The 19,705-nt window shown below is 55.3% G+C and overlaps 2 protein-coding genes across 2 annotated transcripts; both read right to left on the reverse strand.

Moving 5' to 3' along the window:
- Positions 1–250: 250 nt before the first annotated feature.
- ADISSP (adipose secreted signaling protein) lies at positions 251–13,564 on the reverse strand. Its single transcript, XM_060031164.1, has 6 exons — positions 13,408–13,564; positions 6,915–7,031; positions 5,346–5,488; positions 2,169–2,307; positions 1,184–1,306; positions 251–946 (listed from the first exon to the last, which is right to left on the reverse strand). The coding sequence occupies exons 2-6, from the start codon at positions 6,931–6,933 to the stop codon at positions 846–848; spliced, it is 525 nt and encodes a 174-aa protein (XP_059887147.1). The 5' UTR covers positions 6,934–7,031; positions 13,408–13,564; the 3' UTR covers positions 251–845.
- A 2,545-nt stretch (positions 13,565–16,109) lies between these two features.
- On the reverse strand, positions 16,110–18,967 carry SPEF1 (sperm flagellar 1). Its single transcript, XM_060032871.1, has 7 exons — positions 18,859–18,967; positions 17,662–17,773; positions 17,155–17,311; positions 16,928–16,967; positions 16,671–16,731; positions 16,334–16,457; positions 16,110–16,235 (listed from the first exon to the last, which is right to left on the reverse strand). The coding sequence occupies exons 1-7, from the start codon at positions 18,965–18,967 to the stop codon at positions 16,128–16,130; spliced, it is 711 nt and encodes a 236-aa protein (XP_059888854.1). The 3' UTR covers positions 16,110–16,127.
- Positions 18,968–19,705: the final 738 nt, after the last annotated feature.

Genomic DNA, 19,705 nt, shown 5'->3' on the forward strand with positions numbered 1-19,705 from the left:
GGGTCAAGCCTCCCAAACTGAATGCCCCATTCCACAAGACCTCTCTCTGACCTGGGCAGAAGGCCCCTCCCCATCCAAACTCTGTCTTGGCAACTATTCCCAGGCCTAAAATGTCACCCCCTGTGCATACTTCTTTTGGGGCCAGGTGCTGTAATACCACAAAGTGACCTTGCCTCCAAAAAGAATGAGTTGAGCCAAAACTGTTCCTTGGCCCTTCTGTAAAGGATTGGGCATTCTCAGGGCCCTGGAGAACAAAAATCCTGCTGGCCTCTGGTATCCACTGGAAGTTTTATTTCTTTAGGGTTTTATCCCAACCAGTTGTTTAAAAACCAAGAAACACAGACCTGGGGGGGTAGGGATTGGGAACTGCACCTCCCTCCTCCTCACCATGGACGGCAGTGGGAAAGAGGGAGGGGACAGGAGAGATGGCTAAAGCAAGACGACAGCAGCAGTAATGGGGGCAGCTACACCACAGAGCCAGCTCCCTCCTCTCCTAGGCCCTGGCTACAGCCCCTATGGCTTGGGGTAGGGGGGTGGGTAGAACCCACCCCAGGCCCTCTCCATCCCTCCTCAGAGAGCCTCCTTGGGGGCTCAGCCCATTTCTTCCAGCAGGAGACTGAGGCACACAGAGAGGAGGAAGTGGGAGAGGAGGATGCTGGAGAGGCAGGGAGGTGGCACAAATGAGGTGAGAGGTGTGGGCGAGGCTCCAGCTTGGAGGCCCTTGGACCCTCCACCTCCATGCCCATCCCTGGGAAGGGTGAGGAAGCCACACCATCACGCAGCATTTGAGGAGACGAGGTGGGGTTTAAGGCTGAGAGGCCCCGAGGCAGGTGGGGGCGAGGGCCTCAGTCGAAGCCGTGCCAGTCACTGTGCTCTGAGTCGTATTCTAGCTCAGCACCCACGCACTTGACACCATCTAGCAGCATGGGTGTGCCGTGGTGTCGGTCTGCAAGGCAGGTGACAAGTCAGTATGCCAGGCTGGACCCTGGCCCCACCTACTCCAAGGGGACTCCTCTACCTTCCCTCCCGGCTCTGCTAGGGGATGGGGAGAAAGGCACCCACCAAGGAGGTTGGGGATGGGCCGGGACAAGGATCCCTTTTTCAGACTCAAGGAGGGTGGAAACTCCTTGCAGCCAAGTTGGTGCCTCCCTCCTCTAGCCAGACCCGGGCCTCGAGCTCTCACCCATGACGCGCGCCTGCACCATCACGCGCACGCAGGTGCCGGTGCCACCTTCGCAGGCTAGCAGCATCTCCTCCTTGAGGACGCCCTCCTTGTGCGCTGAGTACTCACACTTGATGCTGTAACCTGCCCGGGCGATCAGCACCTCTGCGGCCTCCTGCCCCCACCCCCCAGCACTCACTGGCCCCCACCCACCACCAAGACCTCCAGAGGAGCAAGGATGGCCCAGGACCCTACCCCCAGGGCTGGGCGCATGGGCCTCAGGAACTTCCCATTCTTCATTGAGCTCTACATGCCTCTGCCTGCAGGCCAGAGGTCAAACTCAGGCTTCCAAGAGGTGGGATTCCCCAAAAAGGCAAGCAAGGAGAGAGGGTGATGGGGAGGGGAAAGGAGGGCAGGGCAGGGCTTGAGCAGATCTGGTGGCAAGAGGCCTGAGGGGGCTTGCTCAATCCACTTGAGGGTGAGGTCATTAGGTAGAGGTAGAGGGAAATGAAACTGAAGCTGGGGCTTCGGTACATGGTGAAACTGATACCCTAGCCTTTGGGAGAAGGGGGGGCACTAAAGCTGGCAGGGTATAGAGAAGCAGCCCCAAGCCCAAGCCCAGGTTTGGCGGGTGATGGGAGGTAGCTGCCCAGAGTCCCTGAGGTTCCAGTAGCTTTTTCCTGAGGTACAGGCAGAGGGAGGGCTAGAGGCCCAGAGCCAGTTCCTCAGTGGCTCCCACTGTCCCATTAAGGTAACTATCAGGCAATGAGCAGACATAGGCCAACTGTGTGAGCCTATGGACTTCTGTTCAGGGAGTGGGGCCTGGGGTATGGGACCTGCCAAGGTGCCACACTGCAAGGCCATAAAGAGGCATCATGACCCCTGATTGCTAAGCTGCCCATCAGCCCTAGATGGGGGAAGGAAGTACCCCATGCTCTCACTCCCACTCACACCCAGGCCCTGCTGGAGGAGGGCAGGCTTCCAGCACCCCAAGCAGGGTACGCACCTTCTGGGATGGGCATGACGCTGAGGAGCTTGAGGTGCAGGCTGGGGACAGGTGCCTCTCGGACCTCCTTGCTCAGCCTGCGCACTGGGGGCAGAGTGAAGGTAATCTCATACCTGTGCAGGATCTTCAGGAAGCCAACCTGCAGCAGGAGGGGTGGGGGAAGGAGGCACCTTCACTTACAGTCTCCCCCAGGGCCCACCCAGGTTGTGCCACTGATGATCCTGTGGGGCCCTACACTTGCTTCCTTGACAATCCCAGGGTAGCCTGACTCCCTCCATCACTCTAGTTGGTCCACACCCCTGGCCGGGTAGCTCTAGGCCCTTTCTCCAAGGACCCCATCCCTACAGCTTGGCCCACACACTCCTCAGCATGTGTCTCATGAGCCCTGAAGTTCCTTGGTGGCCATTTTATAGATGATGAAATGGAAGCTAGGAAATGACTGGCTGAAGGCCACAGTGTGGTCAGGGTATAGTCCTCCCTGGACCTCTTGGCTACTGCTGCCACACGTGGCACACAGCAAAGCACCAGCCACTGCCCACAGGGGAGGCTCAAAGCCCCACGACACAGGCCATCCACCTGCTCCCACCACTACCAGCATGTGGCCAGAGCCAATAGCCCAGGGACTCTGGTCCTCTAGTCATGGCAGGGCCACCAGGCAACACAGATAGCACAAGATGGAGGATGGGACAGAATTAGAAAAACAGACACTAGACCAGCTGTGTCAGTCCAAAGCTGGCCCACAAGACTGGCACCAGCCATGGAACCTGGGCTCCGGCCCACCCTGCTGGCATGTGAACATGGATTCCTGCCTGCCCACTCAAAGGCTCACTGTGTCCAACAGCCCTGATTCACAGCCCGAGCAATTTCTGTTGTTCATACACAGAGCTTGGCCATCCTTGGAAACTCCAGCCATGTGAAGGGTCACAGGCCAGGGTGGCTGTTGGGCAGGTAGGCTGACTGGAGTGCCAGTCCAGGAGGTGCAGGGGCGCATGCTGTATCCACAGCTCACATGCACACACACTCCTGTTCAGTTTCAGGAAATGGATGGCCCTGTCCTTTGGGGGAGCAACTAGCCTTTCAATGAGATCAGATGATGTCACTGCATGATAAAGCTCAGTCCCTGTGGCCCCTACACTCTGCTGGTAGAGGGCACACCTCTCAAGAGGACTTTCTGGCTGTACCTGCCAATGGTGACCCTGTGATCCAGCTGTATCACTTGCAGAATTTTCCAGGGGAAATACTCAGAGATGTGCAAAAAAAAATACTCATCACTGCCCTATTTATAACAGTACAAAACTGTAACACCAGGAATAGGGAACCAGCTAAATCAATGATGATACATATAGTGGAATACCAGGCAGTTTTAAAATCTCGTGGAAACCATCAGGAGATGGTTCACAACAGAAGCAAGCAAAATACAGTGTGTACACTGTGATACCAGTTTTTCATTTTTGGAAACAAAGCTAAAAAAGAAACTGGAATAACACACATCAAAATATTAACCGTAGTTATTTCTGGATAGTATGATTGCGGGTACTTTTAAATTTCTTTATAGTTTTTTCTATCTTCCAGATTTTCTCTAATTACATGAATGGATTTTGCGATGGGAGGCAGGGAGCTATTTTTGAAAGTTTGGGTTAATTATGTTTATTCCCTTGGGGAAGTTGTCAGCTCTTGGAGGAAGAGCAAGGGTTTTAGAGTTGGGCAAACAGGTATGACTCTGGGCCCCTCCTCAGGGTGATCTCAATAAACCAGAAACCATCCCGCATCCTCACCACCATGCCCTCCAGGGCTCAACTCTGGAGCCCTGATTTATTGTCCAACCTGAGGGCCTCAGTCTCTGTTTCCCTCCAATCCATCCCCTCCAGAGACTTCCTCCTGCCCCTCCAAAGTGGATGTGGGATCCAACTGTGTGTGTCCCAGCAGCAGAGGAGACAAGAGTGTATGAGATGTGGCCACTCGGAGAGGAGGAGAGGGGAAAAACATGGGGGTGATAAATACTACTGCAAAGAGCCTAAATCAGCCAGAGGTTTGGCAGAGAAGAGTAAATAAAGTCACACCTTGTTATCAGCATAATTAGCCTTACACCTGAGTGACATACATACATCCTTCCATTTCCAACTCTTTGGGGTATAAATTGTCTCTACTTCAGAGAAGGGAAACTGAGGTGACCTGCCCAAGGTCAGAGCCAGAATAGCAGGCCTGGACCTGAACCCAGGCCTGTGACACCACAGCCTTGACACCTGCCTTCCAATTGCAATGGTTGGGGTGATGCCGATGATAACAACAGCTCCACTCCCATTTAAGTAACATCCTAAGTCAGTGGTCCCCAACCTTTTTGGCACCAGGGGCTGGTTTTGTGGAAGACAATTTTTCCACGGACCAGGGGGTGGGGGTGAGGTGGGTATGGTTTCGGGATGATTCAAGTGCATTACATTTATTGTGCACTTTATTTCTATTATTATTACATTGTAATATATAATGAAATAATGATACAACTCACCATAATGAAGAATCAGTGGGAGCCCTGAGCTTGTTTTCACTTGCCACTTACTGATGGGGTTTTGATATGAGTCTGCAAGCAACTGATTTATTATGGTCTCTGTGCAGTCAAACCTCTCTGCTAATGATAATCTGTATTTGCAGCCACTCCCCAGCACTAGCATCACCGCCTCAGCTCCACCTCAGATCATCAGGCATTAGATTCTCACAAGGAACATGCAACCTAGATCCCTCGCATGCGCAGTTCACAGTAGGGTTCCCACTCCTAAGAGAATCTAATACCGCCACTGATCTGACAGGAGGTGGAGCTCAGGAGGTAATGTGAGCAATGGGGAGAAGCTGTAAATACAGATGAAGCTTCGCTCACTCGCCTGCTGCTCACCTCCTGCTGTGTGGCCTGGTTCCTAACAGGCCATGGACCACTAATGGTCCATGGCCTGAGGGCTGGGGACCCCTGTCCTAAGTGCACTCATCTTACCACAGTCTCACACTTCCCATTTTACAGATGGGGAAACCAAAGCCCAGGGAAGAACAAAGATGTGCCTATGGAGCCAACTTAGAGGAAATGGAACAGGCTCAGGAAGCCAGGCAGGGCCAGGGAGAAGACAGATGGAATGAGGCTGATGATGGGGGGGGGGGGGGGGGCGCGGGGGGGCGGGGAAGATGCACACATACCTTGACCAGAAAGCTGCTGTCGCTCTCTTGGGTGACCATGACCACAGAGTCATGCAGCTTCTCATCAAAGTGGACATGGCTCTGGGAGCCTTCTGCATCATGGCCTGTCGCAAAGCGGATACTCCGGACTCTGGGCTTATTGCCTACGAAGAGAGTGGGAGAGGGCTACCGGGGCTGTTGCCTTCACCTATCCTAGTAAACTACTCCACCGTGTCACCTCCCCGCCCTCTGCGACTGCCCTTCACATCATCCAGCATCCACTGCTGGGCTAGGCCACATCCTACTGGACAGTGGCGATCAAAGGCTTGAGGCTCCCACCTGCCCCTACCTGCTCAGTCCTCCCACAGAAAATACTCATCCTGAGAGAGGGTTTGTGGGGGTGGGAGTCAGGGATTAGCTAATATGACCCTTCACTTAGAGGGAATGGGGCTAACAGGGAAGAGACAGTCCTCCCAACTCCAAACACCAAGCAGTGCAGGACTCAGCCCCAGTCCTCAAGATACCCTGCCCCATGCTCTCCTTCACAGTGCCAAGCAAGCTCCCCATCTCTGGGATCTCCTCTTCCAGGTCTGTCAGTACCTGAGGCCCCCTGCCTGCCCCTCCTGCTGACCCAACTTGAGAGGGGAGAAGGGCAGAGACAGGAATGGGCTCTATGGGACCTGCCTGGGAGTGGGAGAAACAAACAGGGTCAAAAACCACACTCAGTCCTCCTAGGAGGGACCGCAGCTGCCTCTAAACCTCATCACTGATCACTGGCAGGTAAGAAGGAAGAACCCAGGGGAGCCTTCAGGACCCCTCCCAGAGACGCCTTTCCTCCTCTGCTTAACCCCTCACATGGCCCACGGCTGTCTCCAGCTGGGTCAGGTTCTCCAAGGCCGGGAAGTCAGGGAGTTAAGGCATGCAGAGCGTGGGAACTGGGCTAAGGGCCTGTACCGGGGGAGGCTAAGGCTGAAAGAGGCCCATCTTGCCAAGAGCATGACCCCAATCCTCTCTGACCCCCACAGCCCCTAGGGCTCCCAACAGCCCTACCCAGAGTCCTTTTGGTGAGAAGGCCTGGGCCAGCCCTTGCCTGGGTTCTTGCACACTCAGTGGAGGGCCAGGGGGCCAGCCTGGCATTTTCACATTCACTGCTGAGCCCCCCAGACTTGATCCTCATATATCCTACCAGGCCTCTCTTGCCTAAAACCTTCTATGAGCACTTCTAGACTCTGAATGAAACCCAAATTCCTTTCCACAACCTGCCGTGGCCCTACCCACCTCAGCAGCCTCAATGCTCACCCAAAGCCCCCTGTGCTCCCCAACCCCCACAGTGGAACAGGGAGGTTGGAACATGGGGCCATGAAGGCACACACCTCCAAAGACCAGCACACCATGGAGCCAGCAGGGGTCCCCGGGTTTGGCTTGGGTGTCCCCAGAACAAACACTGGTGTAATGTAATTAGTACCTCACATTCAGACAGACACACACACACACTCACAGCCAACGCAGGCCCCACATGCAGCAATGCCCCTTCCCACCAGGGCCCGCTGGAAGATGCTACAAACCCCGCCAGACCAGGCAGGCACTCACCTTTGTTGGCTGCAGCCATGGATGCCCTCCCTGCCACAGGGTGAGACACGCAGCTCCTGCCAGACACCACTGGTCAAGCTCAGCAGCTTCCCATGCTCCAGGGACACCAGCAGAAGCCTGATGCATGGGGAGTGGGGAGGGCAGGGGTCAGGGTCACCAATGGGCCTGTGGCTAGGGGAGAGCAGAGAGTTCCCTTTAGGAAGGACCCAAACCCCTGCTGCTCTCAGTAGCCCAAGTGGTACCTGTACCCCCTAGCAGAGGGGGCTTCTGCCCCCCCACTCCTCCACCCACTCCCCACATTCACCAAGAGCCCTCACCCTTGCCTGACACACTACTGACCCAGGGCCTGGCCAGCATGTACTGAGCTGCAGCTTCTGGGTGCCAAAGCACCAGCACAAGCCTCTTGTGCCCAGCCCACCTAAGGCTGGTGGGAAGAGGCAACCAGCAAAGGAAGGGGACTTCACTGGCACTTTCCAGGGGTCAGTTCTGGTGCTGGTGACCCAAAGGTTGGCCCATCCCAGACACACAGGCTGTACCATCCTACATCCAGAGACCACAGTATTCACGTTGCACAAGTGGGTCCAGGTCAGAGTTAACAATATGCTTGGAGGGGGGCAAATATGGGGGCTCACATAATAAAACATGTCCTCAGAGCTTTCCCTCCGAGTGATCGGTCAGGGCCATATACAGAACAGATACCCATGAAGGGGTTGCCGTCCATCGAAACCCACCATTCAGACTCTGGCTTGATTACTATCCGGCTGGCCTCCCAGCTCAGCTCCCCAAGGGCAGCCTCAGGGCAGAGACTGTGGCTGGGAGGTGCCTCCAGGAAGCCTGTGTGAGCAGCCAGGCCTCTGAAAGACTGGGCTGAGACCATCTCAACATCAAAAAGAATAATAAGTGCAACTGATGGAAACAGATGGAATTACATAAAATCAGAGCATTCACAGAGATTACAAAAAATGGGAGAAAGCAAAACAGAAGAACCCAAATCCTCATTTGTCACTACTGACAGTAGCAATGCCCTAACTCTCTGCTGGAAACTGGCAATATAGAGAACTAATTCAGCCTCTCTCTTGGCCTCTCCTATAACCAACTTGCCCTGGTGGTTAAAGGACAGCTCTTCTTTAACAAAGGAATGACCAACTGCTAAATAATTCTGCAACCCCCAAAACACAAATGCTAGGAGCAGCACTAATCAGTGGGTGCTAAACCAGTAAGGCAAAGGTTGAAATGGATGCTCACATATGCGCAAGTGCCACTGACAGATGACCTAGGGTTAAAGGGAACGAGTTTGCAATGGAGGGATGTGACATCAGTCAGTCTTGCATCAGTCAATCTCCTCTCACTCAGAGTGGGACAACTGGACACACTGATGTCTACTGATGTGAGGCAGCACCAAGTCACAGCAGTGCTAACAGGGCAGCCCCACCCCAAATGTCTAACCTGCATCTAACAAGCCCCTAGAACTCCAACCTCAGCTTACCAAAAACACAGAGGCCAGCAGAATAAATGACTCCACGAGAAAGCAAGGAGACAAACCCAGAAGGCAGGATATTCTACAGGACAACTGACCTAATTTTTTTCCAAACTGTAAGAAGGAAAATAAAGGAGGGAGGTGGTTCTAGATAGGGGATGGGCCAACTACAGCCTGTGGGGGCCGCCACTGTTTTTTGTAAAGTTTTACTGGCACACAACCGTGCTCATTTGTTTACGTGTTGTCTAAAATTGCTTCTGTTTTTTTTATTTGTTTGTTTGTTTTGCCTTGCCATGCTACTTGTGGGATCTTAGTTCCCAGACCAGGGATTGAACCTGGGCCTGGCAGTGAAAGTGCTGGGTCCTAACCACTGGACCGCCAGGGAATTCCCTAAAACTGCTTTTGCACTAAAGCAAAACTACTTTGAGTAGTTGCTACAGAGGCCACATAGCCTGCAAAGTCTATAATATTTACTATCTGGCCCTTCACAGAAAAAGTTTGCCAACCGCTGTTCTAAATTAACACACAAAGAGACCAAGAATGGGAAAACTGACCTCGTTTTTTTCCACCACGTCAGTTTCAAGAAGAAAAATAAATGGGGTAGGGGATTTCTAACTATCTCTAAAAAGAGACATTTAGGGGATAATTGGGAAATAATGAGTGGGACTGGATCTTAGATGACATTAAGAAATAAAAGCTGATCAGTTAGGTGCGATAATGGAATTGGATTACGTAGAGAAGTATGTCCATATTTGTCAGAGATACACACTAAAGGAGAGATAAGTGAACGACGTTGGCTAGTCCAGGGAATGAAGAGACTAGCCAACTTGGGGTGGCCTCAGAGTTGGGCCTGTGGAGGGCATAACCTTGAGGCCCCTCAGGTGCCGAGCTGCCCTGAGAGCAGGCCTCACCTCCCTCCCTACTTCCCAATGCAAGAGAAGTCCACCTAGGCCCAAGCCTGGCCTCAAGGGCAGGGCAAACAGCCTGGGTACCAGGAGCCCACATACGAGGCCTCAGGAGGTACAGGGAAAGGCAAGGCTTGGGTCTCAGGAATGCAGGAGCGGCCAGGGCAGAAACAGCCCCAGGTGAGTACTCTGAGGTCACTCCCAGAAGGGCAGCCCCTGAGCCCTGGAATGCCTAGCTGTGCCAGAGAGACTGGCCCCTGGAGAGAAGCCTGCCCTACCCTACCCACTCCAGCCATCCCCTGAAGCTGTAGACTCAGAGCATGTGAAACATGGCCAAGAGCAAGGGGCCAAGAGCAAGGGGACCCTCCTCCTACCTTGGGCAGAGGCTGCTCCAGCCACACCTCTGCAGCCAGGGGAAATGACAAGAGGCCCCCATTTCCCAGGACATTTCCTGGGAGGCCTGGATGAAACTCAAACAGTGGCTGGTAAGCAAAGGCTCCTGGGGCTCTTCATAAAACTCTCTTCACTTCATAAAACCCCAGTACACACAGAGTCCGGTCCCTGTCTTCCTCCCCAGTCCATTGCCTGTTGCCTGCCTGCCTGCCTGCTTTAACCCAGGCCCTCTGCCTGGAACAATCCTGCCCATCCACACCCCAGCCTGGGTCTCAGCTCCAGAGGACGTTTTTCAAGGTAGCACAACCCTATCCCACCACCGCCCATCCCAGGATAGGCCTGAAAATCTTCAAAAAGGATCCCCTTTCTCACTTCTGGGATCATTTGATATCTATGTCCCCCACCTAACAAGGGCGGTGACTGTGTTTTTGCCAAACGCTGTGTTCCCAGCATCCAGCCCAGCACCTGGCAGGGAGCAGCTGTGTTCAGTTTATATTTGTTAAATGAATGAATGACCAAACTAAGTGGAGCCCAAGCATGGGCCTCAGCTGGGCCCTCTAGGCAGATGTGGCACCAGGGCCCAGAGGCTCTCAGAAGAGGAACCGCCCCACCTCATTCTTTAAGCCAACCCCTGCCCTGGAGGGCACTCCCTTCCCCCCATCTCAGAGTGGGGCCCCCCGATGGGCATCTTCTAGCCTGGTCACAATCAGCTGTTACCTGCCCCCTCAACCTTGAAATGGAAGGTCCACTGAGGGCCGGACCTGCGTCTCTTGCACTGCCCAGAGCTCAGGACAGAGCAAGCACTCAGGCACTGCCTTGTAACCCTTGGGCAATGAGAACGCAGAGCGAGGAGGCAAGTGACTTCAGGGGCTCAGAGAAGGCTGGAAAAAGCTCCTTTCCTAGCAGAAAGCCTCTCTGGTCGCTGTCCCCTGTGAGCCAGACTCTCATCCACGCACAATTCTTCATCAGAATCAGGAGGAGACGGCATTGGGCCACAACTCCCGAAGCCCCCATAACTCCCGAAGCCCATGCGCCTAAAAAGCCCGGGTTCCACAACAAGAGAAGCCAACACGCTGAGAAGCCCGTGCACCTCAAGAGTAGCCCCTACTCGCCGCAACTAGAGAAAGCCTGCGTGCAGCAACGAAGACCCAATGCAGCCAAAAATAAATTATATATAAAAAAAAGAAAAACAGCTCAAGGGCTGAGGGGCCTCCCTCTCCCTTCCTTCATCCTGCCTTCCCCTCCCCACCAGGTCTCCAGGGATTGCCAGAGGGCAGACTGCTGGGAACCCACTATGCCCTACAACCAGAAGGACTCATAAAGAAGATGTGAAGAATATACATCCCTCTCGAGCAAAAAAAAGACACCCCCACCTTTAGATGGGCTGGCAACAGGTCAGGGGTGGTACCACAGAGAGTTACAGGATGGGGAGGGCTGGGAAGCTGGAACAAGGGCCTTCGGGGACTCCTTCAGCTCTCAGTTAATCTCAGGTAAATTGGTGGAACCTTCTCTCTGGGAAACAGAGCTCCCAGCTCAGATCCCTCTCAGCTTTAGACAGAAAGGCTGCTTTGAGGTTATTCTACCCAGGGAAGGGCTCAGTCAGGCCCAGTGGCGCCTCTGGCACAAGGAGCAGGACAGGGAAATGGCAGCTGGGCAAATGGACAGATGGACAGTTACACAGGAACCCAGAGTTCTCAGCCCCTTAGATTCCTGCCCTGCACACAGAGTGCTAGCTGCTACTCCAGGCTGTCCCACACTGGGGCCCAAGGCTGAAGGGAGGGTCAAAGACAGTCTGTCCATGGCAAAGTGGAGCTCCAGAATCTGCCACCCTCTTGCCCTGTACCTCACAGCTGCATCCCCATAGCACGTCTCTGCAGTCTCCAAACCCCAGGCATCGTAGGACCAGCCCCAGCTTGTCCTCTGCTTTGTGGCTAGGAACAAGCTTCTTGGGGCCTCGTTTCTCATTCATTCCTAATCCACATTCTCAACCTGTTCAAGGACTTTGAGTCAGGAACTCTACAATCTTCCATCCTCCCCACCCCAGCCTAGGACTCAGTCCTGGCTTAAGCACTCAGTCCCACAGAAGCCTCTCATCAAAGCTCAAGCATGTAAAAAGAGCACCCACTGAGGCCACACTAACCTGCTGACTCCAGGACCTGACATAGGACTGGGCCCACATACCTAGAACAAGGCCTGGAAAGACAAGGCTGAAGGTCAGGAGTGGTTGTGACAGTTTTATATCAACTCAGACTGGATATGACTCCATTTTCTCCTCCCTCCAGCAGGCCAAAGTTGCAAGGATAAGTATGGGTGTTCTCTCTCTTAAAAATGGGTGGAGGGCTTCCCTGGTGGCCCAGTGGTTAAGAATCCACCTGCCAATGCAGGGGACACGGGTTCGAGCCCTGGTCGGGGAAGATCCCACATGCCGCAGAGCAATTAAGCCCTTGCGCCACAACTACTGAGCCTGCGCTCTAGAGCCGGTGAGCCACAACTACTGAAGCCCGCACGCCTAGAGCCGGTGCTCCACAACAAGAGAAGCCATGGGGCAATGAGAAGCCCGCACACCGCAACGACAGAGTAGCCCCCACTCACTGCAACTAGAGAAAATCCACGTACAGCAACGAAGACCCAAGGCAGCCATAAATTAATTAATTAATTAGAAAAAGAATGAGTGGAGCAGGGGTGAACTCAGGAAGGGACCCCCACCATCTCCCACCCTCCTTTCTCCCCAAGAAGTGCTGCCCTCCTCTCCCCAGCATCTCCTCCCCACAACCTCTCAGGCCCGCAGCTAGAGGCTGCTCAGACCCCTCTAGCCTCCAGACTGCCTGCCCCACCCAGGCCCCAATTAGTAGAGGCCAGGCCAGGTCCAGCGGGTGACAGCTGCCTCTGACCTTCTTCAACTCCCTGAGCAGAGAAACGCCCTACCCACACTTCCCAAGGCCAAGGTTCAAGAGGAAAGGCAACACAAGCCCACCCTTCTCAGTCCACCAGGGTTCCTGCTCACTAACAGGAACACTGGTCCAGAACCTAAACGAACCTTTCCTGCTCTGTGACAAAGGGGAAGTGGTGGCCAAGCTCCCAGAGACATCAGGGGCCTGGGTATAGGAATCTGTACCCTCTCCCGCCTCCATCCCCGTGGGTGTGGCGCCCCCATCCCCACCCCATCCTCATCTTCTAAGGGGACAGAGGAGTCTGGACGCCCCCCCATCACACTCCTCCCGGGCTGCGAGGCGTCGGCTCTGTCCCTCATAATCCTGTGCCGTCCCCACCCTCATCTCTGCTGACGCTGTTGTCTCGGGAGCCCGTACTCCCCGATATCACAGCCCTCCTCCCTGAAGGTGCCGAGCCACGCGAGGTTCAGAGGCTACTCGTCCAAGGTCACACATTGAGGCGATGACAATGGAGGGCGGGCGCGGAGTTGCTGACGGCGCTGACCCCATTTGGCCCCCGCCCTCACTGTGTCACACGTGCCCCCGACAGCGCCCCGCGGAAAGCACTCCAGCTCTACCACCTAACGGTCACCTGCGGCCCTGGGGCCTGACATCTCCCCAGCTCAGATGCCAGGGAGCCCTCCCCGTCCCGGGCCCGACAGCGGAACCCTCCAGCCCCAGCCGGATGGGGTCGCAGGCACCGACTACCCAGAACAGCGGCTCCGCTGGGAGGGGATCTCCGCGAGCGGGGCGGAACCGGGAGGTGGCGGAAGGAAGAGCAGTCTCACCGTGCGGGGAGCACCCCGAAGCCAGGAAGGGCAGGGACGACGGCGACAGCGGCGGCGGCAGCTGTGGCGGTGGCGGCAGCCGTAGCGGTAGCAGCAGCAGCGGGGTCTCAGCGCAGAACCAGACGAGAGAGACCCGCGCCGCTACCGCTCGCCTCAAGGGCACACCCCCGCCTCCGCCCATTGGTCGACCGAAGGGGTGGGGCGAGGGCACTTCAGACCAATAAGCAGGCCCCAAAGAACCGCCAACGGGCGTTGCGCCTCTGCGTCACCTGCAGGAGCCCCTGCGGCTGCGCCGTGCGAGCCCACGCCCCGGGGCCCCGCAAGTTCTCGCGATGAAGTCAGCCAGGGCGCTCTCCGGCGCCAGGCGGCAGAATACCGTAGAAGCGAGAGAAGGTAGAAGCGCCCTTAATAGACCCTACGCGTGTCTACTTTCAGCCTGGGGGTTTGCTCCTCCTGTCTCCGCCCAACCTGGAAGGGGCGTCCCCTGGGCTCTGTCCCTTGAGCGGCCGTAAGGTGGGGCTCAGAGCTAGGTGAGGCACCTGAAAGTCGCCTTCCGAGGCTTCCAAGCCCGCATTGGCAGTCGATACGGGCATCGCTAGGTCCTGTCCAGGAGCGGAGGAACCCTCCATTCTTCCCGCTCTGCGATCCCCGGGTTTCGGCATCTTCCCCTTCCGTCCCATCCCCCTGCCTCGGAGGAAGCGCTCCCGTGAGGAACTGAGACGCGTCCTGGGTGCCCTGCCGGCCCGGATAAGAATCAGAACAAAGAAGGCTCGCGGGGTGGGGGGTGGGAGAACTTGTGCAGGAGCCGCCGGGGACCGCAGCCTCTGCTCTCGATCTCCACGGAGGCGGTCGCAATGGCAGGGGGATGTGCCTACTTCAGCGCCCCGGGGTGGGATGTGGGCGCCTGCACAGAGTCTGGGAGCAGAAATGTAGCCCTCGGATCTTCAAGGGTTCTAGCCGCTGCTGCGCCTGCAGGTCCTTGAACAACACCCCCTCCCGATTTCGCTGGCTGGAACAGGGTCCCTAAAGTACCCGCGGGGAACGGTCCCTTCTTCCAACATAACTAGGAGAGAGATGGTATGGGCAGCTTAAGGCCAGCTTCCTTTCAGAAAGAGCGGGGTCACTGCCTTTGGGGAGCCCCCAAGGCTCCTACCCTCCGCTGGATCCCTGTGGCCCCTAACATATCTTCGGGTCTCTGGTGAACACACTGTCGGCAAATTAATCTTCATGAGCTATTGTTACTATTGAATCCTCCCCTGTTCCAAAACGCTCTGTGCTCTGGGACTGTCTCCAGAAGAGCCTCAGACTTTTTAGCATCATTTTGGGTGATAAGTTCACACTCTGAAGTTTGAGATGCTGTCCTCCAGCATGGTCATTGGGAGATTTCTACATTCTGATCCCAGCCCATCCACTCTTGCCAGATGCTTTCTTATTACCCAACCCACCATTCCATGTGCCCCGGTATGCCTCCCCCACAGTTGTATTCACACGTCTATTCTATTCCTCAAGCTCTAAAAGTGGCAGACAGTGCACCCAGAGTAAGCTATAGATGTATTTTGTTTAGTCCACATGGGGCTTTAAAAAATTATTCTTCCTCTTCCTCCTCCTCTGCTTCTTCTTGTTCCTCTTTTGAAATATCAGAAGATCTAACAACATGGACTCGATTCCAGCCTGGCACCAAAGGCTGATGGCACCAAAGGCCATGGTATCTTGGTCAGGGTTGAGAGTCAAGCTTGGCCTTGGTCCACAGAACTTGGGGTCAGTCTGTGGGCAGGGTTGGGAGTCATACAGAGGACAGGTTTAGGGGTGAGTCCATAAGCAGGGTTGAGGGTGACTATGTGGCTACATTTGGTGAGAATCTGAAGCCTGGGTTTGTGGTTGGGTTTGGACAGGGTTGGAGGACACTGTGAGGATAGGTTTGGGGGTCAGTCTAAAGCCAGAGTTAGAAGTCAGGCTGTCCTAGTGCACAAGACCTAACCCCTGGTGGTATCATCAACCTACCAAGCAGTGGCCACTTCAGGGCCCAGCTACCACAAGTTGAGACCCACTCTGGGCCCACAAGGCTCTTTCACTTAAGGGGTGGGGTGTAGCACAAGGGGGACAGGAAATCCCCCTCAGAGAACAGAAGGCAGGCACAGGAAGGAGAGCATACCTTTAATGGGGGCAGCCCAGACATTCTTAACATAACCCCTGTGAGGGGAGGGCAATTGGAACAAGCACAGCCCATGTCTTCCCCACTCCTGGCTGAGCTCACTCCTCACCCCTTCAGCTGTTGCACTTTCCAGCCTCCAGCTGGGTCCCAGGTGAGTGCCCAGGAGGGGCGAGGAAGCCCCTCAGGTGTCTGGGGCAGCTTCCCCTTTGGCCCAGGGCACAGAGGACTAGCCTGGATGGAGACGCTGCTGTCATCAGAGCTGGGCGGGGACCGGGTTCTAGGGGTGCGGACCGAGCTGGGGGACCACCCCCCAAGGCCCAGCACAGGGAGCACCAAGGCAGAACCCCCTCTGGTGTCAGGCACTGCTTTGAGGTGCATGCCAGGTCTCTGCATGTGGCTTCTAGGTTCTGGAAAGCAGTCCATTCTCCTGACCCAGATGGAGTGGAAGGAGGGGGCTCAGTCACGGGGCTCAGCTTGGAGGGTTCCTGTCCCACTGCCCCCCATGCTCACTCACACCCCAAGAGAGGGGAGGCGCTCTTGTCCCAGGAGGCTCATTGGAGCCGCTGGCTCACCGCTGCTTACGCTCCGCCTGCTGGAGCCGCCGGGAGAGGTCTTCGATGCGCACGTTCTTGAGCTGGAGCAGGTGCTCCAAGCGTCTCACCTTCATCTGCAGGACCTGGGAGGAGCCCCATAGAGGTCAAGCCTGCAGCCTGCTGCCCCCGCCCCTGTGTTTCCAGGCCCCAATCCCCCAGCGCCTTCCCAGTGCGCCCTCACCTGCACAGTCTCCTGCAAGGCCAACAGCTCCTGCTCCTTTTCAGCAATCTGGAGGATGAAGCTTCGGTCGCCCTGCAGCACCTGGCTATACCCCAGAGGCCGGGGCACAGGCAGCCGGCCCACCCTGGGGTGAGAAGCAGCTTAGCCCAGGCTTGGATCTTGGGCCCCACCCTCACCCTTCCAGTGTCCCTCGACCAGGCCTTCTCTCCCCCCCACCCTCCCCCACCCATCCCTGACTTCCCTACCTTTCCAGGTGCAAACCTCACCCTCACCTCCTAGCCATGTGCATAGGGAGATTACCAGGGTTGGTGAGGTCAGGAGCTCCCAGTTTCCTTACTTGAGCTGCCCCCCTCCCTGGGGGTCTGGAGCACCTTCCCCTCGGGCCTTCTGGGACAAACCTGAGACAAGGCAAGTGTAGGAGTAATCCTGATGGAGCCCTGTTTTCCTGTCTTCCACCTCCCCACACCCGCACCCCTTCCCCCACAGGAAGGAAGGATGGGAGGAAAGCTCCTCCTGGGAGGAAGAAAAGTAAAGGCCACTTTACCCACATCTACTAAAGGCCACTTTACCCACATCTAGTAAAGACCACTTTACCCACATCTATGTAGTCAGTGCCATCCTGGGGAGCCAGCTCCTGAAAGAACCCCCAGGGTCTGCTGTGAGCTCAGGCTGCCCACCCGCAAAGAGCACCTTCCCCCCCCGCCGCCCGCCAGGCTCCCTTTAGCCAGGCACCCTTCTCCCACACTTATTGCTGAGGCAGAGCGTTCTGCTGCCTGGGAAACTCCCCCAGAGCAGTGCAAGAAACTTGAATGGGGTGGCACCTGTAAGGAGCTGGTGCCCTGCTTCCTGCGCCTCTGCTGCTCCTCCAGGCACTGCCTCAGTGGAATGAGCACCAGCTCCACCACGCCTGGGGTACACTGTGCAATCTTGCGCATCACGTCATCTGGTACAGAGAAGCTCAATTTGTTCAGCACCTTCCTGGGGGGCAGACACAGGGATGGTGGACTGGCTCCTGAGGGGGATGGAGTGAAGGGTTGGGGGATGGAAAGGGGTGCAGCAGTTGCAGCCCTTCAGTGCACAGCCTTGGGGGAATGGAAGGGCACCCAACCTGAGCCCAGTGTTTACATGTCTCGAGGGTCCTTGTCACCTCCCCAAAAGAAGAGTCGCTTGATTTTGTTACCAGACAGATTCTGTCTGCATTGTCCCTTCCCAGCCAGCCACCAGCCTGGACTGTGGAGACCACAGGAGATGGAGGGGCTGGGCAGACCTTCCTGGGATCCCAGTGTAGGGGCTGGAGATCCCACTAGTGTGCCCAGGTATTCTGCTACCTGTTCAGGTGACCCCAGTTGCTCAGCTTCTGCTGGAGAGAGTTAGCAGGAACATAATTGTGCATCTCCACCATCTTGGGGAAGTAAAACTTGATGACCTCTGCGACCAGGACTGAGGGAGAGGGGGTGGGAGCAGACATGGAAGTTGTAGAGATGGGTAAGGAAGAAGGGGGAGGGAGAAAGAATGGGTGGGATGGGAGAATCAGGGTTTTCAGAGTGGTGGGGCCAAGCGGAGAGGTGAAGATGTGGAAAGAGGTAAGGATGATATGGAGGTGAGGTAAGAAAGCAAGATCAGTGATCAGCCAGAGACAAAAATTCCAGCACACCCCAAAGGAGCTGCACTCCTTTGCCATTAACTCGGGGCATATAAAAACTAAGGTCTCTAGTCCTCTATAAGTCTCAAAGAGAACGCTTCAGGAGGCCGGGGCCTCACTCTAGGAATTGACATAAATACACACACACACACAAAATGACACAGAGATGCAGAAACATACACAGACACATACTTCTATCACTGGAGTTCTAAGAGACAGTCACCAACACACACACACAGAAGCACAAAGTGTCACCAATATACACACAGAGAGGTGCATACTTCTATTATTAAAATCCCAGGAGACAGTCTTGGACACACACCTACACAATCACAAAGAAACATATGCACACAACATCCACACTCATACATACAGGACAGAACATGTCAACACACATATGACCAAACACATGCTCAGACTCCCACAAGACAGATATATAGAAGAATAGGCATGCACACACACAGAAATGTACAAATACATACACAGAACGCATCTTAGTCATTAAAGTCCCAGGAGGGAGTCACAGACTCAGACACACACACACACCACATGCATAAAGGATAGAACATGTATACATAATATGGACACACACATGCCCACATACCCAAGATGCACACTTCTACAACTGAAGTTCTAGGAGATAGACACCCCTCCCACCAACCCACCCCCGCCTCCGCCGCCACAAGCACACAAGCACAAGAGACATGTATGCACACACACCCCGTACACCCGTACATACAGGACAGAACGCGTAGACACACAAGGACATACAGAACACACCCAGACGCGCACGCGGACACACACACACGCTGGAGCTCACACGTCTGTCTCACACACACACACACACACACACACACACACACACACACGCTGGAGCGCACACCTCCGTCACTGAAGTCCCGGGAGAGATTTCGCTTGGGCCGGGACAGAGGGATGTTGTCTACCCACAGGTACAGTTGGTGCAGCGCTTCCTCGTCCACGCTGCCCGCCATTGGCGCCCTCAGAAAGGTCAGGCCGTTCCAGCCGTGCAGAGTCCAGGCCCAACCTCACGACCCCTCAAGAGCTTCCTCTATCGCCACTGCTGCCACCCAGAGCCTCCTCTGCCTCTCTAACCCAGACTCACTTCCCAGCTGGGAGCGGCCATATTGTTTTCTGAAACCATGGCAACCATACTCGAGTCGCCGGGGGAGCAAGGGCTTCTGGGAGTTGTAGTTTTCCCCCTCCAGCTACCTCCTCTCAGGCCCCAGCTTTGAAAAGGCGGTTTGTCTTGTCCACCTCCCAAGAAATCACCTCTGCCAACTGCTCACCAGACATTGGCCCACTCTAGGAACTGCCAAAGCCAACCAGGCCTCCAGAACCCCTGCATCAGTATCCTCAGGACAAGGAAACTCCTCCAGGGTCCTTTAGCAATCAGTCCCAAGTGAAGTCAGCATCCCAGTGTTTGTCAGCTTTATCTGGTGGTCCATTGTTAATCACCAGCTGCTTCACGTCTGGACTGTGTGGTAGGCTGGGTGACAGTGCCTCCTTGCTAGGTCCCTCCTCAAAGCTCTGTGCTCATAGGGCCATCCCCACACCACTGACCCCCACCCCCCAAGTAGTGTCCCAGTGAGGCATTTTATATGTAACCCAGACTCCCACGGAGAGCACCAGAGCTCAAGGCCAGTGTCTTGGGCAGGTCATTTATAGTCCTGAACCCTATTTCCTCCTTCATGAAATGGGGATGGTTCTCA

This window comes from Delphinus delphis, chromosome 15 (genome assembly GCF_949987515.2).
Source record: "Delphinus delphis chromosome 15, mDelDel1.2, whole genome shotgun sequence".
Lineage (NCBI taxonomy): Eukaryota > Metazoa > Chordata > Mammalia > Artiodactyla > Delphinidae > Delphinus > Delphinus delphis.